The sequence below is a fragment of the Artibeus jamaicensis genome, unplaced genomic scaffold, assembly GCF_021234435.1.
Source record: "Artibeus jamaicensis isolate MK-2021 breed Jamaican fruit bat unplaced genomic scaffold, CSHL_Jam_final contig_469, whole genome shotgun sequence".
In the NCBI taxonomy this organism is placed as follows: domain Eukaryota; kingdom Metazoa; phylum Chordata; class Mammalia; order Chiroptera; family Phyllostomidae; genus Artibeus; species Artibeus jamaicensis.
The window spans coordinates 3,098,602-3,122,719 of NW_026521847.1; the positions used below are offsets into that span (position 1 = coordinate 3,098,602).

The window sequence follows — 24,118 nt, forward strand, 5'->3', positions numbered from 1 at the left end:
AAGGTGGGGTGAGAGTGATGGATGGGGACCTCCCCTGGGAAATCTCCCCAGTCCCCTGACTCCTCATCCTGGAGCAGATAGAGATTGCCCCAAGGAATAAAGCAGCAGGTAGGGGCCTTACCTGATGGCAGACCCGGGACTTTTCCAGGAGAAATTGCTCGATGCATGCACTTTCAATTACCCCATTGGGGTTGAAGTAGATGTTGATGTATTTCCCGAAGCGGCTTGAGTTGTCATTTCTGATTGTCTTGGCATTTCCAAAGGCTGAGGGACAGAGGGTGATACCCATAATGGGAGCAGAGAGGAGAAAATGTACTTTTAGCAGTCATTTGATAAAGCTTCTCAGAGAAGGTGGTGAAGCCCAGAACTGAAGACAGATAGTATTGCCCTGGACAGTGGTGGCAGCCAAGGATACATTAAGAGGAAGGCAAAATGCAGGTAAAGGTATAGAGGTCAGAAAGCATGAGGTGTGCTTGCAGAGTGGGAAATTTGGCTAGAGCACAGGATACAGGAAGAAGGCAGTGGAAGAAAGAAAGAACTCATTAGTTAGTAGGTGGGCCTAATAGCACAGATCCTTGAATGCCAGGTTAAGAAGTTTGGCACTGATTCTGGAAATGATGGTGAAGGTGGGAAAGCTTTGGAAGGAGTGTGGCACCAGATTTGCATTTTTTGAAAGACTGCTCAAGTCTATGGTCATACTACCCTGAACGCGCCCGATCTCGTCTGAAAGACTGCTCAAGCTGAATGGAGGCTGGGTTAGAGATGGCCAGCTTGCACCAAGAATGGCAAAAGCTGGCATGGGCTAGTGCACCAATCAAGAGATCAACCCAGGACAAACTGAGGTTGAAGTATGAATCAAAGTGCATTCCATAGAGCTGTTTCTGCAGGCATCTCAGAAATGATCCACAGTAAGAAATATCCTTTGCTCTATGTCCTAGTACATACCTACCCCTACCTACATACATAATTAAGAGAAAATATTCTGTACCAGTTCTTACCAAGAGCAATGTGCTGGTGTATTTTCTATTCTATCCTATTTATTAGTTCTAAAAGACTTATTTTATGACCCACTTGTGGTTTGGGAAGTGGTTTGAAAATTCTGTACCACCATTCAGCATTAGTTCCATGAGAAAAAGGAAAATTGTTCCTTGGTCAAACAGGTTTAGGGTACACTGACTGTCTTCCTTGAGGAATCCCAGTGCACAGGAGAGGCTCTGAGAAGGACTACAGTTCAGAAGCCTGCTTAATGTTATTTTTTAAATTATTTTATTGTTGCCTAATTACAGTTGTCTGCATTTTCTCTTCACCATTCCCCCCAACCCCAGCCAAACCCACCTCCCTCCATTGCTTCCACCCTCTCCCTTGATTCTGTCCATGTGTCCTTTACAGTAGTTCCTGATAACTCTTCCCCCCATTGTCCCCTCCCCCCTCCCTTCTGGTTATTGTTAGATTATTCTTAATTTCAATGTCTCTGGTTATATTTTATTTGCTTTTTTCCTTTTTTGATTATGTTCCAGTTAAAGGTGAGATCATATCAGCACAATTTATAATAGCCAAGTGCTGGAAGCAACCTAAGTGCCCATCAGTAAATGAGTGGATCAAAAACTATAGTATATTTATTTACACAATGAAATACTATGCAGCAGAGAGAAAGAAGGAGCTCCTACCCTTTGAGACAGCATGGGTGGAACTGAAGAACATTATGTTAAGTGAAATGCCTAATGTTATTGAATCCAGTGGCAGATCCCTCTTCAAGAAAGAATCTGATGTAGCCTTTTTTTTCTTTTGGTGAAAAGTGACAAGGTGATTTTAAACTGTATGAAAAGGCAAAGGACCTAGAATAGCCACATTCAAAAAAGGACAAAATTGGAAGTTACATGTTGCCTGATTGTAAACTTACTAAAAAGCTGCAGAAATCAGACCATGTGGTACTGGTAAAAAGATAAACAGAGAGGGTAATAGAACAGAATAAGAGTCCAGAAATAGACCAACTATAGGGTCAATTGATTTTAAGCGAAGGAACAAACACAATTTAATGGAGAAAGAATAGTGTTTTTGACAAATGGGGCTCAACTGATTAGATGTCCATATGGAAAGAAGGAAGGAACTAAGGGAGGGAGAGAGGAAAGAAAAGAGAAAGAAGGACTCAACCTATACCTTGTACCACAGAAAAAATTAACAAAAAATGGATCATAGACCAGATTGTAAAACCTAAAACTACACAACATCTAAAAGAAAACATTGGAGAAAATTTCTGGATTAGGCAAAGATTTCTTAGATACAGTACCAAAAACATAATCAATAAAAGAAAAAAATGCTAAATTAAAATTTATTAAAATCTGAAAATTCTGACTACAAAAACACTGTTAAGAGAATGAAAAGACAAATCACAGACTGGGAATAAATACTTAAAACCACCTATCTTATACAGGACTTGTATCCAGAATATATAACTAAATCTTACAAAATGATTACAAAATCACTAATAAGGAATTGACTCAGTCAAAAAATAGGCAAAAGACAGTTCACCATAGAAGCTACACAGATGGGAAGTGAGCACATGAAAAGCAGCTCCAGTCATTAGCCATGAAGGAGAAGTGAATGTGAGTCGAAGTGAGGTCCACTCTACCCATGGCAGGGAAGACAGTTGTCCACACCCCAACCTCAGCACAGGGACAGTGGCAATACTCATCCACTGCTTGTGGGTGTGCTGAATGGAGTAGCCATTTTGAAAACAGTTTGGCAGTTTCTGACAAAGTTAAATGGCTCACTTACCACCCAACAATTTTGCTCCTGTATGTTTATTTAAGAGAAAAACATGTGTTCACACAAAAGCCTGTATGTAACTGTTGGTAGAGGCTTTATTCATACTCACTAAAAACTATAAACAACCCAGATGTCCTTCACTTGGTGGACAAACTGTGTTACTTCTAAATAATGTAATAAAAGGAATAAATCTTGTTATAGGAACATGGAAAAGTTCCAAATGCATTATGCTAATAAAAGTAACCAGAACCAAAAGGCTACAGACTGTATGTTTTTACTTATATGACCTCTTTTAACAGATAAAACTATAGGGGAAAAAAACAAATTAGTGCTTGTGACGGGATGGGGCTTGGAATACAGCCAACCACAAAGGGGACTGAGGAAAATTTTGAACATTCTATATCATGATTATAATAGGGGTTACATTACTTGTATGAGTCTGTCAAAACTCACAAAACTGTACATCAAAAAGGTCAATTTTTACTGTATATAAACTATACTTCAGTTGTAAAGAAAAAGAGAACGTGCTGACCAGCGGCTAACAACATTGGCGCTGAGGTTATTGGCATTGGGCCACCCCTACCAAAGACTGAGTGAAGGGGGCACCAAGGCCTGGTTTTGAGCCTAATACAGGACTCCTCTAACTGGCATTGGCTCCAGAGGTCCCTGTGGAGTTGGCTAACACTTTTGTCAGGTATGCATTGCAGTGTGAATCTCATCCTGCCCAAATCTGTTCCTTCCTAAGTGTCCTGCCAGCATCCCAGTCTGGAGGCTTTTCCTGCCCATTCTTGTTTCCTCCCCTTTCACCTTCTTCAGGGGTTACCCCTTAACCCCTCTTATAGCCCTAACCCTAGCTGGCAACTGCTTCCCAGAGGACAAACTGACATACACAGCATCTCCCAAGTTGACTCATCTTGGACCCCTTTTAAAAGGAATACTTGTTACAACCCTGTGGAAAACAAATTTAGTAAAACTTGTAGTCATCAGTATTTCCCCTTTGTGCTTCTTGGGAGGCCCCACACTACCACCCACTCCATTCTTATCTTTCATGTCCTGAGGAATTTTGAGAAGTTGCTGAGCATGTGTGGCCTCTCTTGTCCTTCCCCAGGGGCACGTTTTGGCAGGAAGGCTCCAGCCCACAGGAAGGGCCTGGGAGGAGGGCTGATCTTAAGGGTGACTTACCTTCCAGGATGGGGTTGGCCTCCAGGACCTGTTGCTCAATCCATGAATGCTGGCCACTGACTGTGGCTAGGAATTGAAGGATGAGCTTGGTGGTCTCTGTCTTTCCTGCCCCAGACTCACCACTGCAAAGACAGTACATTGGGAATTAGTCAATAGGAAAATAAGGTTTTCAGAATCTCTCAACTCTACTGCAAACCCATCACAGGCTTACTTTCTGGGGTAGTCTGAACAGAGATGCTCTCCCTGTGTGCAGAATTCCCACCACATTTTCCCTTGAGTCCCCTGTGTTTTCAGACTATGTTGTACTAGTTATTGGTGTGTTTGTCTTTGGACCCTGCTGAACTGTGAGCCCTAGAAGGCAGGGTCTATTAGGTTCATTCCAGGGTCATGGGCGCAGTGCTTATGAATAACAGATAAATGAAAAAGACCAGATGACTGGATGCCTTGTGACACTCTCTACATGAGCAGGGAGTTTGTTGGCTGGAGGGGAACTGCATCAGTCTCTTGGGAAGCAATTTGGCACAGGTATCAAAAACTTCAGAATTATTCTGTGTTTAGCCTAAGAAAATAATCCTAAAATTAAAAAAAAACTTTCATCACAGAGCTTTCTACTCATTAAAGCATTATTTATTTATCACTGCAATTATGAAAAATCAGAAGTAACCTGAATGGGGAAATTAATTATGGTCCATCCAGTCAGGGAACATCATGCAGCCATTAAAACTGTCTACTCAGAGCTGACAACAACATAGTCAGTGCTTATGAGTTATAGAAGAATGGCAGATGTTGGCACTATTCAGTATAGTTTTAGCTAAGTGGGTAGTGGAAGTATTCTGCAAAAAATATCTAGCAATTTTTTTTCTCAGAATATTTTTCTGAAAATTTCTAAAATTTCCATAGTGAATATATATTAATTACATGCTGGTAAAAAATGAAAACTGTTTTTTTTTTAATTGCCTAGGAGCCCTGGCTGGTGTGGCTCAATGGATTGAGTGTGGGCCAGCAAACCAAAGGGTCACACTGGTTTGATTCTCAGTCAGGGCCCATGCCTGGGTCACAAGCCAGGTCCCTAGTAGGAGGCATGCAAGAGTCAATCACATTGATGTTTCTCTACTTCTCTTTCTCCCTCCTTTCCCCTCTCTCTAAAAATAAATAAATAAAATCTTTTAAAAAATTAGGACTTCTGGCTAAGATGGAGGCATAGGTGGAAACACTGTGTCTCCTCACACAACCAAATTTAAAGACAACAAAGTTTTAGTAGCAAAAATGCAATCAAAACACAGAAAACTGAACTATACGGAAGTCCAACTACGAATCATTCAGTCAGACCAGTAAGAGGGGCGGAGTCAGTGGGTGGCAGAGTAGGGTTGTGCAGGAAAAGCTGGCTGGCTGACCCAGGCGCACAGGCGGTTGGTGAATCCCAGTCGTGGGGTGGCAACAGGCGGACCCAGTGAAGGCTCAGGGTGGCTGGCTGACCACAGTCATACATTTGTGTGCAGATAAACTAGGCAGAGGAGAGAGCAGTGACACAGACAGCGCAAACCAGGGCCTCAGGGCCAGGAAGTAAGGCCTAAAAGCACTGATTGGAAAAACTTTTGGGGTCAAGGTGCCAAAAGAGGCTCCCAGGCTCACAGAGAGTTCATTGGAGAGACCCATAGGTTCCTGGAGGCTGCACAAGCCCACACCAGAAGGGCCCAATTAGCTTGTGGGGAGCAGCAGAGGGGACAGAAATCTGAGAGAGAGCAGAACAATTGCCATTGCCCCTCTCTGACCCCGCCCCCACATACAGCAACACAACCCAGTGACTGGGTCGCCCCACCCTGGAGAACACCTAAGGCTCTGCCCCTCATATGTAACAGGTGTGAACAGACCAAAACATTATGGCTCAAGAAGATCTCAAAGCCCCAGAGCCAATAAATCTAAGCGACCAAGAGATAGCTAACTTTTCTGATGCACAGTTCAAAACACTGGTGATCAGGATGCTCACAGAACTAGTTGATTTTAGTCACAAATTGCAGGAACATATGAAGGCTAAACTAATTGAAATGAAGGGAAATGCACAGGAAACCAATAGTGATGAAAAGGAAACTGGGACTCAAATCAAAGGAGTGGACCAGAAGGAAGAAAAAAAATGACCAAACAGGAAAATATGAAAAAAACAAGAATTTAAAAAAATGAGGAGAGGCTTAGGAACCTCCGGGACATCTTTAAATGTTCCAACATCCGAATTATAGGGGTACCAGAAGGGGAAGAGGAACAGCCACAAGTGGAAAACTTATTTGAAATAATAATAAAGGAGAACTTCCCCAATCTGGCAAAGGCAAGAGACTCCCAGGAAATCCAGGAAGCTCAGAGAGTCCCAAAGAAGGTGCACCCAAGAAAGAACACACCAAGGCACATCATTATATTAGCCAAGATGAAAATGAAGGAGAGAATTCTAGAAGCAGCAAGAGATAAGGGGACAGTCACCTACAAAGCAGTTCCCATCAGACTGTCAGCTGATTTCTCAAAAGAGACCTTCCAGGCAAGAAGGGGCTGGAAAGAGGTATTCCAAGTCATGAAATCCAAAGCCCTACATCCAAGATTGATCTGTCCAGCAAAACTTTCATTTAGAATGGAAGGGCAGATAAAGTGCTTCTCAGATAAGGTCAACTTCAAGGAGTTCATCATCACCAAGCCCTTATTATATGAAATGTTAAAGGGGCTTGCCTAAGAGAAAGAAGATAAAAAAGATGAACAGTGAAAGGACAGCAAACTCACAGTTATTAACAACCACATCTAAAACAAAAGGACGACTAGAGGACAGCTAGATCAGGAGCAGAACCATAGAAATGAAAATCACATGGAGGGTTAGCAATAGGGGAGTGGGAGGAGGAGAAGGGGAGAGAAGGTACAGAGAATAAGTAGCATAGATGGTAGGTAGAAAATAGACGGGGGAGGTCAAGAAAAGTATGGGAAATATAGAATCTATAGAACTTGTGACACATGGACATAAACTAAAGGGGGGGGAATGGTGGGGGAGGGGTGTGCAGGGTGGAGGGGACAACTGTAGTGGCATAATCAATAAAATATATTTAAAATTTTTTTCCATATAAAGTTTTAAAAAATTACTTAGGACACTTAGTCCTGTAGAGCATCATCCCACTATGCCAAGGCTGTTGAGTTTAATCTCCCATCAGGACACACACAAGAATCAACCAATGAATGCATAAGTAAGTGGAACAGGGGTTCCTGCACTTTACAGTTTGCATAACAAGCTCCCACAACCCAGACTCCAAGGTTCTCCTCCAGGCCAATTTTATTTCCTCTCTTGTACCATTTTGAAGCAAATCAAAGAGAAATATTATTTTATCTGAAAATATTAAGTTTTAGAAAGTTTTGCTCATAATATCTACACTTGCTATTCCAGTGAAGTCAGCCAGATCCCCAAGTTTCCACTGAGTCAAGGAATATGTAAATGCTTGCTACAGACACAAGCAGGGGCAGAGAGCACTGGCAGAGAGCTGAGCTCATAGCCCAGGGGAGGGGAGTGTGGGGGCAGGATGAGAAGGCAATTTGATTACGAGTGACATGTTCATGCAAAGAGTAGAAGAACAATATTCCTTATCCTCTTTTCAGGTACTGTGTCCTGGAGGTGAGAAGTGGCTCTGTGAGCTTTTCTCAACCTCTGGTTGAGAGGTTTCCCCAACAGTAGAACAGGAATAAAAATGTCTATTCAAAAGGTTGCTGAGAACACGAAGTATGATGACCTATGTTACAGAACTTCAGTTTGGATTTTATTCCAACATCTCCTCCTCAGAGAGGCTGTGACTAGTCTGCCCCCCACCTAAAGCAGTGGTTCCATCACTCTCTTTTCTCTTTCCCTGCAGTGTTTTTCTTCAAAGCTCCCATTACCTGCTGGAAAAACTGCCTATATATTTTGTGCCCAACTGTCTTCCTGCAAAAAGATATAAGATCCTTGAGGCAGGAATTGTGATCCCTTTTATTTGCTGTGGTCTCCCCATGTTAGGATGGTGTGAGGTACACTACTGAAGCACAATATAACCTCCAATAAATGAGTGAATGAGGAATGAATGAATGAATGAATGAATGACTACTAAAACACCAAGCAATGTGCCTTGGAGCCAAAATCCACCTCTTCCTTCCTATCCCTCTCACCCTCCTTTCCCTAGGTACAAGGAGGGCTTCTGCAAGAAGCAGAGAGGCCAGGTCAGGCAACAACTCTCTGAAGCAGGATTAGGTCCTGGACTGCAGGGGGACACATCTCTTCTGGGCCCTAGTGACCTGAGAGCTAACCCTGGAGCCACTGCTGCCCTGTCCTCACCTGAGGTCTGCCTGAGTTTTTTATTTGTTTTTTTGAGTGAGGCCTTGCCTGTTTGACCTTAGCAGTCCAAGTGCCTATGCTGGGCTCACTTCTAAATGAGCCATACCATCCTTGCTTGTCTTAAAGAATAGTCACTAAAGGGCAGAGAGTCTAGGCCCTGGTAATACAGTGGAAGAGTAGGTTCTGGAGGAAAGAAGCCTTGGAAGGACTTTTAAGGGTAGGAGGGAAGCAGGGCTAGATGCCTGAGGGCTCATGTGCTATTGGGGAAGGTGTTTGCAGATGCTGGTCTGTGGAGGAGGTTTAGAGAAAAGTGCTCCCTTCTTTATAAGATGCTCAGTTTGGGTGCCTGGCCCATTGGTCCCCTGCCCCAGTAATGTGAATAGTCTGCCCCCACCTGATAATACAACATTGGTCCCTCTTGTTCCTCTTCATGTTGAAGTAGCAATTGTTTGCGATGGCAAAGACATGCGGAGGCAGCTCGCCCATTTGGCAGTTGTAGTACAGCTGTACCTGCTCCCGGGTATAGAGGGGCAGCACCTGGAATGGGTTCACTGCTACCAGGATGGAGCCTGTGTATGTCTGGGGAAGGGAATAGGAGATTAGTGCCTTACACTCTGAGAGCCAGTTCTGCCTAGTCCTGATCTTGGCCTTAGAGCAGCTGACTCTGGTGGGGTAGGGTTATCTGATTTTTCCTGGGAGATAAGATATTCAGCTGCTCAGATCCTTCTTCTGAAAAGATGGGGTATTCACCATGAGTGAGAACTCCAAGGTTGGGGCTACATTCACAGGAAGATTACATGAGGTGGTCATCATTAATATTTACCATTCTATTGGGTATTTAGAATAAGTTCGATAAAAATAGTTTGATGTATGAAGTAGTGTTCACCTCACAGGGATTCTGTGAGGCTAGTCAACAATTTCAGTCCCCACTGATCCCTCCTGGGACCTCAGTTGATCCCTTCTGGGACCCCACTTGCTCACATGAAACCCCAGCTAGCTCTGCCTGTGCCTCTGAGGGTATGATAGCGGTAGTCACCTCTATAAGTTACATGGTCATCCCTCTCAGTCTTTATTTTAGAAATGGAGAGGATAAGCTTTCTCACTGCAAGGATTATGACAACTAGGCAAAAAAGGTAAGCTAACTGCTATTATCAGACCTAGGAGCTCTAATGCATATGCAGCTGAAGTGGCTCAACAGGCCCTCTATCCCCTCCTCACAGAGCCATCTCCTCTCATCTTCACCCTTACCCTATTCATGGTCCCCTGCCTGCTGGTGATTCGGTCTCTGTCATATGCCTATGAAGGGGCTATGCAGAAGACTATGCCCATCCCCATGACCTTTGGTCCACTTGGCCATTAAAGCAGGTCTTCTGCTCAAGAAAGAGGCAGTACTGATTGAGCACCTACTATGTGCTAAGCACAGTGCTGTCACAGTATACGCCAGCTTTCTGTACCCTCAAAAACATTTTCACACTCTTTCAGATTAGGAACAAAGATGGAGAAATGTTGGGCACCTTTTCCACGTCACACATTGGGGATTGAACCAGGTGTGCCTGGCTGCACAACCCAGCACATGGTATTCCTCCCCAGCCAGGAGGACGGCATGAGTGGACCAAGCCCCCATGGGGAGCCCCGTAGAGACATGAGTGCTCACATAGATCTTGTGCTTCTGGTAGCGGATCAGGAGGTTATGCACCATGCCCGCCTCATTCAGGTCCCCCAGGTGGATCATGTCGTCCACACCCTGAGCCAAGTTTGGGTGCATGGGGCTGAGAGTACCAAGGTCCTCTGTTTGGATCCAGTGTCCCTGAAATGAACAGTACAGAATCTCCTAAGTGGGCAGTCTCTGCATGAACCCACTGTACCTCTCCTCCAAGTTCCCAACAGATCAGCTGACCTAGTAACACATTTCTGGCCAGGGTCAGTCTGTAGTTAAGGTTAAAGGACACTGGAACAGCATCAGGTCAGCCTAAGGCTGGAGTCAGCACATGCCTAGGGCCAGGTGTCAGCTGGAGGCTGGGGATGAATTTTAGACCAGGGTCAAAGGAACTTATAGCTCAAAGTCACATGTGGCTGTGATTGTGATCAATCACAGCTGGGAGCCTCACAGACTGTTAGAATAAAAGTGTGTGAGTAAAAGTGTTTTTTCAACTGCATAACATCATTTTGCAAATAGAAATGTTATTGTTAAATTCTACTGGCTTCTATGGTATGGGCTCACAGGCCACAGTCTAGAATCTTCTCCTTGGAAGCCAAACTTCCACATGCCCCACTCTGTAGAGGGCTGCCTGAGGAGGAGTTAAATTTCCTATCTTTCCAGTGCACCCTCCTTTACTTTGCAAACCAGTTTCCTGCCCTCCCTCCTCTCTGACACAGCTCCTGTCCCATTTCACTCTTTCCTGCTCCCCTAATTGTCCTCCTTTTCCATCTTCCAGCCCATTTGCCACTTTTTCACTGTAGAAACAGTTCCTGAGATAGGCAACATTCACCATGACAGGACTCTTTATAGGCTGTCCTGCCACACAGGCCTTCACTTGGACTTTGGAACTTCTGGTGTGGGGGAGCAGTACCAGAGAAGGAGAGAAGGTTCAGAGTCCTGGGGTGGGATGGGGACATGGAGAGGGCCCAGCCTCCTGGGAAAGCAGGACCACACTGACCTTGCCCTCGTCATCTTCGACCAAGATCTTGCCAGGCTTTATTTCTTTGATGATGCCCCCAATAGCAACATTGGTTTTGTTGTCAAAGGGGGCATTCAGCCACACGTGGTCACCCTAGAGGTCAGAGAGAAGACTGCAGTCAGATCTGTGTTTCACCTTCTCCTTCTTGCTCAAGACTTACTTTTCCTGGGAGCTGTCCCAACCAAGAGTTCCCAAGGCATCTGGGCCCTTCTGCCACCCACCTTTCATCTTCTCCTCCTTTTTAATTCCTCCCTCCCTACCCCTTCTGATCACTCTTGCCAGGATAGTAATGGAAAGTGGTGGTGGGAGTGTCCCTGGCCTAGCTTAGTTCTAAAAAATGGATAAGCCACATTTGCAGGAAGCAGCCTCTCTGTGAGGTAAAAAAAAAAGAGTCTTTGCCTTGTGAATAGCCCTGTAGTGCACAAACCCATTGGCTGGGGAGAAGAGAAGATTAAACTCTCATTAGGTTTTTTGCTAGCCAGCAACCTGGCATTGACCTATATAAACTCTTTTGTGATTCAAAAAAGCTTACCCCACTCAAAGAACAGTAACCAAAAAGAAACCAGCAAAGGTCTACATGCAAAGAAACTGAAATCTAAAAGGAGGAATGTACCAAGTTGAATAAGACCAGGAAAAACAAACAGAAGTTCCACAGAGCAGTGGAAAGCTGTAATCAAGTATTTCACTATAATTTCTAAAAATTTATTAAAGTGCAGACCAGAAGCATAAAATAACATGGCAAGACTACTTAAAGGATGAGATTTTAACTGGTAGAGCTCAAGAGAAAAATGGAGGATAAGAAATAAACACAGGTCAGAAATGACAGGAAGATTGGAAACAACAACAGAAGAATAGAATAGCACCACTGAAAACATGGTAAACATCATAGAAGACCATGTAAACAATAAAATAAACAGAGCCAAATTAAAATAGAGTTGTAGCTGCCATCCCAAAGGAACTGCCTTGTGCATCTTACTGCTCAAACCTTCAGAATGTTAAAACAGGGCAAAGTAACTTTTGAATTGGATCTAAAGCAACCTTGTGTCTCAAAGAACTGTTGCTAGGAAAAAAAGAAAGCAGTTATCGTGGCTATTGGACTGATGACTACTGGATTGAAATTAAAAAAAAAATTTTAATATATTTTTTTATTTAGTTATTTTTCAAGTACAGTTTTCTTTTGTCTGTTTCTCCCATCCCAGCCCCCCCTGCCCCGTCTCCCCACCTCCCTCCCATTCCGCCCCCCCACCCCAGTCCTCATCCCTGTGTCTTTCACACTTGCTCCTCAAAATCCCTCCCCATTTTTGGATTGAAAATTTAAAGCATTGCTTAGAATCAGTGCCACTGTTTTAGCTTTTCTGCACCAGTAGAAATGCCTTTTTTTCTATCATAATTGTTTCTCTTCCTTTCCTCAAAATATACATTGCCATTGTCTTGTAATCAGAAAATTATTTGGGCTTCTGCCTGAGTCAGCACTTCATGAATACCTATTCTTACTGATCTCATAAAGGCTTGTTTCCTCTCACTTTGGCCTTTTTATTTTTAGGTTAACAACAGGAAGGAGAAAAATGAGTAAATTGACATAAAATTTTTAAAAGATTAGGATTAGGAAGAACAGAATATATATGGAAAACAGAAAAATATACAAATAATCAGAGTATCTAAAGAAGAAAACTAGCAAAGAAAGAGAAAGATTTATTTATTTATTAATGTTTATTTGTATTTTTATTTTTTAAATAATTTTATTTAGTCATTTTTCAAGTACAGTTTTTTTTGTCTATTTCTCCCATCCTAGCCCCCCCGCCCCATGCTCCCCACCTCCCTCTCATTTCCACCCCCCTTAGTTCTCATCCCTGCATCCTTCATATTTGTTCCTCCAAATCCCTCCCCTTTACCCCCCTTAAATTCCCTTCCCTCTCCCCTCTGGTCACTGTCCCCTTGTTCTCTATTTCAGTGTCTTTGTTTTTATTCTGCTTGCTTGTTTGTTTTATTGTTTAGCTTCCTGTTAAAGGTGAGATCATATGGTATTTGTCTTTCAACACCTGGCCTATTTCACTCAGCATAATGCTTTCCAGTTCCATCCAGGTTGTTGCAAAGGGTAGTAGCTCCTTCTCTCTCTCTGCTGCATAGGATTCCTTGTGTATATGTACCACAATTTTTTAATCCATTCATTTACTGACGGGCACCTAGGTTGCTTCCAACTCTTGGCTATTGTAAATTGTGCTGCTATGAACATTGTGGTGCATAGGTTATTTGAGAGAAAGATTATTTAAAGACACAATTTAAAACAACTTTCAAGAAATTAAAGAAACCTTGAAGTTACAGATTGAAAACACACCAGGTACCAGGAAATAATGACAAAGAAAAATAAACTCTAGGATATTTACTAGTAAAGGTTATTGAACTTCAGAAACAAAGAAATAATTTAGGAGGAGGGGTAGACAGACAGAAAGGTAAGTTCACTTATAAGGAGAAAACTTAGGACAAGTTCAAATCCTATGTGAGGTCCAAATAACTGCTACAAAGACCTCAAGAAAAGAGCAATGTGCCCATTAGAATGCACCCATTGCTACTGTCAGAAGAACAGAAAACAAATGTTGATGGGGATGTGGAAAAATTTAAACACTTGCGCATTGCTGATGGAAATGCAAATTGGTACAGTTACTGGGGCACACAGTATAGAGGATTTTCAAATAATTAAAAATAAAATTACCTTGCCCTGGCTGGTGTGACTGAGTGGATTGAGTGCCCACCTGTGAACCACAGGGTTGCTGGTTTGATTCCAGTTAGGGCACATGCCTGAGTTGCAAGCCAGGTCCCCAGTAGGGAGGCACACAAGAGGCAATCACACACTGATGTTTCTCTCCCTGTCTTTCACCCTCCTTTTCCCTCTCTTTAAAAATAATTAAAATCTTTATAAAAATAAAACTACCTTATGATCCAAAGAAATTCAAAGCAGGCTCTCAAACTGATAGTTATACACCCATGTTCATTGCAGCATTATTCACAATAGCCAATAAGTGAGATAAATTCAAATGCCCACTGACAGATGAACAGATAAATCAAACGTAGTAAATATATATGAAGGAATATCATGTAGCCTTTAAAAAGGGATTTCTGTCACTCCTATGGGTGGATCTCAAGGACATTAGGCTAAACAAAATAAGCCAGTCACAAAAAGAAAAATACTGTATGATTCCACTCATATGAAGTATCTGAACAAGTCAAAATCATTGAAACGAAGTAGATAGGATTGAAAGAAGAGGGAGGGATAATAGTGTTCAATAGGTATAGAGTCTAGTTTTGTGCAAGTTCTCAGATATGTTGTGCAACAATGTGAATAAGCTTAATGCCACTGAGCCTTATGCTTCAAATGGTTGTTATTAAATTTGATATTATGTGTTTTTTACCACAATTAAAAAAAGAAAACAATGATTTTTTTTACCCAAATTGTTGTTTCAGTATAAAGGTAACAAACATTTTTGAAAATACAGTATTATTCCCATAAGCCTCCTAGAAAGAACAAGTAGAGAATAAACCAATGAACAGTATAAAGGATGAAACTTAGGTCTTCATTAACACACATGGTCAGAAAGTTTCAAAATACTTGGGACAAGGAGAAGAGAATAAAAGCTTTCAGAGAGAAAAAACAAATTTTATACAAAGGCTCAAAAATTAGAATGGTATCAGATTTCTCAACAGCAATGCCAAAAGTCAATGTGGAGTAAATGTCTTCAAAATATTCAGAATGAAATCTTATGCCCAACTGATCTCAAATGTGAATGAACATGTGTTTAGACACACAAATTATCACAAACATTTACCTCCTACATACCCTTTCCTCAGGAAGCAGTTATAGACTTGCTAGACCAAAACAGAAGTACAACAAGAGAAAGAAAGACTTTAGTCCAGGAAGAGTAGTAAGTACAAAGAGGAGGAAAAAGGGATGTTCAGCATGGCTGTGAAGGACATCCCAAGATGACAAGTGTGCCTAAGAAATAGAAGATACCAGTTGATATATTGCAGGTCAGCAACTCTTATGCTTATCAGGGAGATAACCCTTATCAGGGAGATTTCTTCCTGAGAATGAAAGTGATTGAACTCCCAATGAATGAAGAACATTCTGAAAGGAAAGATGACATATCTGGGAGAAAGCTGGGGGTAAAATACATACATAGAAAATGTATAAATTGTGATAAATACATAGAAAACTAAAAAGACAGGGAAAGGATAATTACAAAGTCTAGTAAAGGAAAGCACAAACACTTACAGTACACTGTGTGGCTCAACTGAGAGTAGCATTTACTTAGGTAAAATAAGTAAACTCTCTATGCAGATGGGATCAAAGCTAGGATTTTGACTTCTGGCCAACATGGATGTGTAGGTAAATATGCTTTGCTTCCTTACACAACTGAAAGAAGGACAGCAACAAATTTAAAAACAAAACAATGGGTTGTCTGGCACTGGTGACTACCCAATGCTCTGCCCCTTACTACATGCCATAACAGGCATGCTGAGAAAAAAGATATATGGATCAAATGAAAGAACAGTTCAAAGCTCCAGAAAAAATACAACTAAGCAATGAGGAGATTGCCTACCTATCTCTTCACAGTTCAGATGCATAGTTCAAAACACTGATAATCAGGATGCTCACAGAAATGGTTGAGTATGGTTGCAAAATATAGGGAAAAGTGAAGACTATAAAAAGTGAAATAAGGATAGCGAAGGGCCTGGGCACAGAGGAGTCAGCTACGGGAGCCGGGACACTCGCGGCCCCTGTGACAGGCCTGGGTGCCAGAGGAGTCAGCTATGGGAGCCGACACTCTCGGCCCCTGTGCCACTGCCATTGCAATGGGCCTAGGCGCCAGGGAGTCAGTTATGAGAGCCGGGACACTCAGCAGTGGTAGGCGACCAGCGCAGGAACCAGCACAAGAACCAGCGCGGGAGTAGGTTGAGATGGAGAATATCAAGATACCTGAAGGAGTCTGCATCACTGAAATTCACAGGTATTATACCACAGAAGTTCACACCATAAACCCAGGGAGTCAGAACAGATCAATGTAAGAAGCTGAGGCTAACAAGAAGAGTCTCAAACAATGGGAAGACAAAGAAACAATCCCCAAATAAAAGAAAAAGCAGAAACTTCAGAAGGAATGTTAGATGAAATAGAGGCTAATCAACTATCAGATATTGAATTTAAAGCACTGATTATTATGAAGTTCAAAGAGCTCACAATGAGCTACCCGAAACTACAGGGGAGCTACGATGATCTCTCTGCAAACTACAGCAACATGAAAAAGGAAATAGAAAATATCAGCAAGGGACAAGAGAAAATAAAGAATACAATTTCCAAATTGAAGAACACAGGAGAAAGTTTCAAGTGTAAGATAGATGAGGCAGAGGATTGGATTAGCGAGCTGGAGGAAAAAGTAGAAAGCATCTCACAGAAAGAGCAAGAAAATGAAAAGAGGCTCAGAAAGAATAAAGAGGGATTAAGAGAAATGCAAGACAATATGAAACGTAATAATATCCGAATAATAGGAATACCAGAAGGAGAAGAAGAAGAACGAGGGATAGAAAACATATTTGAACAAGTAATGAGAGAAAATTTCCCTAATTTGATGACAGAAAAAGTCACACAAATCCAGGAATCACAGAGAGTCCCAATCAAGAGGAACCCAAGGAGGCCCACTTCAAGACACATCATCATTAAAATGGCAAAATTCCAAGACAAAGAGAGAATCTTAAAGGCAGCAAGGGAGAAAAAAGAAGTAACATACAAGGGAGCCCCAATAAAGTTAGCTACTGACTTCTCAATGAAAACACTCCAAGCAAGAAGGGAATGGCAAGAAATATTCCAAGTAATGAGAAACAGAGGCCTACAACCAAGGCTACTTTACCCAGCAAGGCTCTCAATCAAGATAGAAGGCCAAATAAAGAGCTTCCAAGACAAAAGAAGTCTAAAAGAATTTGCTGCCACCAAGCCAGCTCTACAAGAAATAATAAAAGGTCTGCTTTAAGACAAGGAAGGAAAAGAGACAGACAGAGAGGAACACAGGTACAAAAATGGCAATGAATAAATACCTATCAATAATAACCTTAAATGTAAATGGATTAAATGCTCCAATCAAAAGACACAGAATAGCGTCATGGATAAGAAAGTATGACCCACACATATGCTGCCTACAAGACACCCACCTGAGGACAAAAGACCATCACAGACTAAAAGTGAAAGGCTGGAAACAAATTTTCCAAGCAAATGGACAAGAAAAAAAGCTGGGGTAGCAATTCTCATATTGGACAAAATAGACTTCAAAAAAAAGGGTCATAAAGAGAGACCCAGAAGGTCACTTCATTATACTCAAGGGAAGAATCCACCAAGAAGACATTAACATCATAAATATATATCCACCAAACATAGGGGCACCCAAATATATCAAGAAAATCTTAGAGGACTTCAAGAAAAATATTGACAGCAAAACAATTATAGTAGGGGATTTGAACACCCCACTGTCAAAATCTGACAGATCTTCCAAAGAAAATATCAACAAAGATATTGCGGCATTAAACAACACCCTAGATGAAATGGATTTAACTGATATATATAGAGCCCTTCATCCCAAAGAAGCTAAATACACATTCTTTTCAAACACACATGGAACATTTTCAAAGATAGACCACATGGTAGGACACAAAACGAGACTCAACAAATTCAAGAAAATTGAAATCATACCAAGCATCTTCTCTGACTACAAGGGACTGAAATTGGGAACCAACCCCAAAAGAAAAAACCCAAAGCACCCAAAATCATGGGGACTGAATGGTATGCTATTAAACAATGAATGGGTCAAGAATGCAATTAGGGAAGAAATCAAAACGTTTCTGGAAACAAATGAAAACGATCTCACAGCAACCCAAAACTTATGGGACACAGTGAAGGCAGTCCTGAGAGGGAAGTTTATAGCAATACGAGCTCACCTAAAGAGGATAGAAACATTTCAAACAAACAATCTAACCCTACACCTGCCAGAACTCGAGGAACAACAACAAAGACAGCCCAGAGCAAGCAGAAGGAAGGAAATAACCAAGATCAGAGCAGAATTAAATGACATAGAGACTAAAAGCACAATTCTAAGGATTAATGAATCCAGGAGTTGGTTCTTTGAGAAGATAAACAAAATAGACAAGCCTTTAAGTAGGCTCATCAAGAAAAGAAGAGAGAGGACACAAATAAACACAATCAGAAATGAAAGAGGAGAGATTACAACTGATACCACAGAAATAGAAAGGATTGTAAGAAATTACTATGAAGAACTGTATGCCAAGAAATTTGAAAACATAGGGGAAACGAACACATTTCTAGAAAAATATAATCTCCCAAAACTCAATGAAAAAGAAGCAGAAAATCTGAACACACCAATAACAGCAAAAGAAATTGAAGCAGTAATTAAAAAACTCCCATCACACAAAAGCCCCGGACCAGATGGTTTCACAGGAGAATTCTATAAAGCATTTAAGGAAGAGCTAACCCCTATTCTCCACAGACTATTCCAAAAAATCCAAAAGAATGGAAAACTCCCAAATTCTTTTTATGAAGCCAGCATCATCCTAATTCCAAAACCAGATAGAGACACAACAAAGAAAGAAAACTTCAGGCCAATATCGCTGATGAACATAGATGCTAAAATTCTCAACAAAATATTGGCAAATCGCATCCAACAATATATCAAAAAGATCATACACCATGACCAAGTGGGATTCACCCCAAGGATGCAAGGATGGTTCAATATTCGCAAATCAGTAAATGTAATATATCACATAAATAAAAGCAAACACAAAAACCACATGATCATATCAATAGATGTGGAAAAAGCTTTTGATAAAGTACAACACCCATTTATGATAAAAACACTTAGCAAAGTGGGAATACAGGGAGTATTCCTCAATATAATAAAGGCCATATATGAGAGACCTACAGCCAATATCATACTCAATGGGCAAAAACTAAAAGCTTTTCCATTAAGATCAGGAACAAGACAAGGATGTCCACTTTCACCACTTCCATTCAATATAGTATTGGAAGTTTTAGCCACAGTGATCAGGCAAGAAAAGGAAATAAAAGGCATCCAAATAGGAAAGGAGGAAACAAAACTGTCACTGTTTGCAGATGACATGATAGTGTACATGGAAAATCCTATAGACTCTACCCCAAAACTGCTCGAACTAATTAATGAATTTGGCAAAACAGCAGGATACAAAGTCAATATCCAGAAATCAAAGGCATTTTTGTATACCAACAATGAATCAGCAGAAGCAGAAATCAAGAAAAAAAAATCCCATTCGATATAGCAAACACAAAAATAAAATATCTGGGAATAAACCTAACCAAGGAGGTAAAAGACCTGTATGCAGAAAACTACACAGCCCTGAAGAAAGAAATCAAGGAAGACACAAACAAATGGAAACATATACCATGTTCATGGATTGGAAGAATTAACATCATCAAAATGTCCATACTACCCAAAGCAATATACAGATTCAATGCAATACCTATTAAAGTACCAATGGCATATTTCACAGACACAGAACAAACACTTCAAAAATTTATATGGAATCATAAGTGAGCCCAAATAGCAGCTGCAGTTTTAAGAAAGAAGAACAAAGCAGGAAGAATCACAATACCTGATATCAAATTGTATTACAAGGCCACTGTAATCAAAACATCCTGGTACTGGCATAAAAACAGGCACATAGACCAATGGAACAGAACAGAGAGCCCAGAAATCAACCCAACTCTCCACAGTCAATTAATATTTAACAAAGGGGGCAATAATATAAAATGGAGTAAAGATAGCCTCTTCAACAAATGGTGTTGGGAGAATTGCACAGCTACATGCAAAAAAATGAAACTTGAGCACCAACTTACACCATACACCAAAATAAATTCAAGGTGGATAAAAGACTTAAATATAAGCCTTGAAACCATTAAAGTCCTAGAGGAGCACGAGCAAGGAATATAAAGGAAAGAATAAATAAATGGGATCTCATCAAAATAAAAAGCTTCTGCGTGGTTAAAGAAAATGATATTAAATTAAAAAGACAACCACCTATATGGGAAAACATATTTGCCAATGATACCTCAGACAAAGGTTTAATCTCCAAAATATACAAAGAACTTACACAACTCCACTCTAAGAAGACACCCAACCCAATTGAAAAATGGGAAAAGGACTTGAACAGACACTTCCCCAAGGAGGACATACAGAAGATCCAGAGACACATGAAGAAATGCTCAATATTGTTAGCTATCAGAGAGATGCAAATTAAAACCACAATGAGATACCACTTTACACCAGTCAGAATTGCTATCATAAACAAAGCAACAAACAACAAATGTTGGAGAGGTTGTGGGGAAAGGGGGACCTTAGTTCATTGTTGGTGGGATTGCAGACTGGTACAACCATTATGGAAAACAGTATGGAATTTTCTCAGAAAAATAAAAATCGACCTGACTTTTGATCCAGCAATTCCACTGCTAGGATTATATCCTAAGAACCCCAAAACATCAATTTCAAAGAACCTATGCACCACAGTGTTCATAGCAGCACAATTTACAATAGCCAAGAGCTGGAAGCGACCTAGGTGCCCATCAGTAAATGAATGGATCAAAAAATTGTGGTACATATACAGAATGGAATTCTACACAGCAAAGATAAAGAAGGAACAGTGGGCTGGGATGGAAGAAATAAACAGAAAACTGTACTTGAAAAATAACTAAATAAAAATTTACAAAAAAAAAGTGAAATAAAGAAAATGTGCAGGGAACCAACAGTGAAGGGAAGGAAACTGGGACTCAAATCAATGATATGGAGCAGAAAGAAGAAATAAACATTGAACAAGAACAGAATGAAGAAACAAAAAATCAAAAGAAAAAAATGAGGAGAGGCTTAGGAACCTCTGAGACAAGTTTAAATCCTCCAACATCTGAATCACAGGGGCGCCAGAAAGAGAAGAGGAAGAGCAAGAAGTGGAAACTTATTTGAAATAATAGTGAAAGAAAACTTCCCTAATTTGGCAAAAGAAATAGACATATAAGTCCAGGAAGGTTAGAGAGTCCCAAAGAAGTTGGACTCAAGGAAGAACACACCAAAGCACATCCTAATTATATTACCTAAGATTAAAAGTAAAGAGAGAATCTTAAAAGCAGCAAGAGAAAAGGAGACAATTACCTACAAAGGAGTTCCCATAAGACTATCAACTGATTTCTCAAAAGAAACCTTGCAGGCAAGAAGGAGCTGGAAAGAAGTATTCCAAGTCATGAAAGACAAGGACCTACATCCAAGATTACTCTATCCAACAAAGCTATCATTTAGAATGGAAGGACAGATAAGGTGCTTCTCAGATAAGATCAAATTCAAGGAGTTCATCATCACCAAGCCCTTATTATGTGAAATGTTAAGGGGACTTATCTAAGAAAAAGAAGATAAAAAAGATAAACAGTAAAGTGACAACAAATTCACAACTATCAACAACTGAACCTAAAACAAAATAAAAACTAACTAAGCAAACAACTAGAACAGGAACAGATTCAAAGAAATAGAGATCACATAGAGGGTTAACAGCAGGGTAGGGGAGGTGGAAGAATGGGGGAAAGATACAGGAAATAAGAGACATGAATGGTAGGTACAAAATAGGAGGAGGTTAAGAATAGTCTTGAAAATTCTCAGACTTATATGTATGTTTATAAGAATTTATAAGTATGACCCATGGACATGAACTAAGGTGGGGGAATGATGGTGGGAGTGGGGATGCAGGGCAAAGAGGAATAAAAGGGAGAAAAAATGGCACAACTTTAATAGCATAATTAATAAAATGTATTAAAATTTTAGAAGAAGCTAGGATTTAGCAAGTTCAGAAAGATGGAGAGGTGGGGCTTATGGGAGAGGAGGTAAGGCCTTTTTTACATAGTGGGAAGTCAATAAGAGATAATGCCTGAAACGAAAAACTCAGGTATCACTGTAGCATGTTCTTTAGAGACCTAGAGAGAAATATCAAAGAATCAACCTGCAGTGTTGACTGTGGTCACCTCTAGGGAAGAGGAAGTGGGAGGCTGACTCTTTAAACTGGGTTGCTATACAACTTTATCAAAATAAAAGCTAAATTAAGAAGAACAGCGAGGAACAATTGCTACAGAATGCAGAAGATTAGCATGAGCAACATATACCTCTCAGTGAACTTACATAAATATCAGAACCTCTGTTCCTCAGATGAAATTCCAGTGTGAATATTCTCAGTGTGCAGCTGAAATGGCTGGCAAATCACCAAAATAATAAAGTTAAAAGTCAAAGAAAGAATGGCCCTCTCACAGCAAAATTGATATAAACCAGAGATGAAAAAGAGAGACCATCTCCCATCTAGACTGAGTGATGAGGTGTCAGCCTGATATGAGCAACAAGAATAAATAACAGAGTTGGAACATGACTTTTGTTCACTCCAGTTAGCCAAAGCTCTAGTAGAAAATAATGAGAAGCCAACCAGCATAAAATAGAGCATCATCGTAAACTCTATTGTCAGAAAAAGATGACTATGAAGGAAGTTGCTGAATCAAGAAAAGAATGAATGAACAGCCAAAAACAAGCTCTTAGCTGCAAAGAAAGTAAAATTCCTATACTGAGATTCAAAAAATAGAGTCTGAGTTACAAAAATCAGAGAGCTTTATGTAGCCTTCATTGCTCTTCTATCAGAAATGTCTGACAACCAGTTGCCAACTGTCCTGCAGAAAGAACTCTTGCAGGAGAGAAGATGGTGGTCCTCCAGCCTGAGACAGAAATTGCTAAAGGAAATCCAAAGACCTGAAGTCATGAACAATTTATTCTGAGAATTGTTTTTACTTTACTATCTGAGATGCTTTTACTTTACCATCTCCTGAAATGTGCAGGCTTTTTTGGTTCACTTGCTGAAATTGGCCTTGTACCTTGATACCATGTGCCCCTTTGTCATGTCTTTCTCTTTGTATAGTAGAAGAGATGAGCCTAGAGGTGGCTCTGTGCATGCAGATGGGTCATGGAGGAACCTCCACTAGAAGCCCTCTGGTCTCAGCCTCACACAGGTCCATCAACAGACCAATAGAAGCCTGGCCCTGCCATAGGGACAAACAGCATGACTGCCACTGGTGCTGAGCACCCTGTCTTTCCCAGAAATGCTACCTGCAGTGTCTGGTCATTGGAACTTTCCAACACCACTCTTATGTGTTAAGGCATGTTTTGAATGAGAATAGGAAGGATTTTCCATAAAGTTCAACAAGTGTTTATGGCTCTATGAATTGGGACTGTGCCAACCCCTAGAGAGATTTCAAAATATTTTCATCAGGTCTTGTCCACTGAAGTCCCTCTGCAAACATACATGAAACATTCGTCATTCTCATTTGCAAGGAAAATGGGTTTCATTAAAGTGACTAAAAACCAGACAGCCCTTTTATTTGATAGATGGTAAAACTAAGGTCCAGACAATGGAGAGGTGTGGCTAGAGTTATGCAGCAAGCAAATGGCAAAGGTTCCATATACTTATGAAGTGTGAAAATCAATTTATTCCAACTCAGTCCTGATTGATGTGGATCAGTTAGGCATCATCCCACCAAATGAAAGGTTGCTGTTTCAATTCCCAGTCATGGCACATGCCTAGGTTGTGGATACAGTCCCTGGTCAGGGTGCATGCAAGAGGCAACCAATCAATGTTTCTCTCCCTCTTTCCCCTTCTCTCTAAAAATAAACTTTAAAAAAATTAAAAATTCTTCTTCACCTCAAAGTCTATTTTAATTACATTAGAAAAATTTACTAGCCTGATGCCCCCATCAGGGTCCACTGCTAATTGCTTTTAAAAAATAAAGACTCAGACATCCACCAAGATGAAGGTGTAGGTGGAAACATTGTGCCTTCTCACACAACCAAGTTTAAAAACAATAAAGTTTTAACAACAAAAACCCAGCCAAACCACAGGAAATTGAACTATACAGAAGTCTGACAACAACGAACCCTTCAGGCAAACCGGTAAGAGGGGCAGAGCAAGTAGCAGAGCGGGGTTGGGCAGGAAAGATCCACCGGACCGACCCGGGCACATGACCCAGGCCCACCAGCAGCCATGGGCGGATCCCAGGTGTGGAGTAGCAGGCAGA

The 24,118-nt window shown here is 40.8% G+C and overlaps 1 protein-coding gene across 5 annotated transcripts in view; it reads right to left on the reverse strand.

The window, feature by feature from the left end:
* The window catches only part of MYO7B (myosin VIIB), a 117,868-nt gene that overhangs the window by 74,672 nt on the left and 19,078 nt on the right, over positions 1-24,118 (reverse strand). For all 5 annotated transcript variants that reach the window (XM_053667387.1, XM_053667385.1, XM_053667388.1 and 2 more), the window contains 5 exons: positions 10,930-11,043; positions 9,927-10,079; positions 8,667-8,851; positions 3,949-4,070; positions 122-264 (listed from right to left, as the gene is read on the reverse strand). In XM_053667387.1, coding sequence (XP_053523362.1) covers positions 122-264; positions 3,949-4,070; positions 8,667-8,851; positions 9,927-10,079; positions 10,930-11,043 — 717 coding nt within the window. The remainder of the gene's footprint in view (positions 1-121; positions 265-3,948; positions 4,071-8,666; positions 8,852-9,926; positions 10,080-10,929; positions 11,044-24,118) is intronic.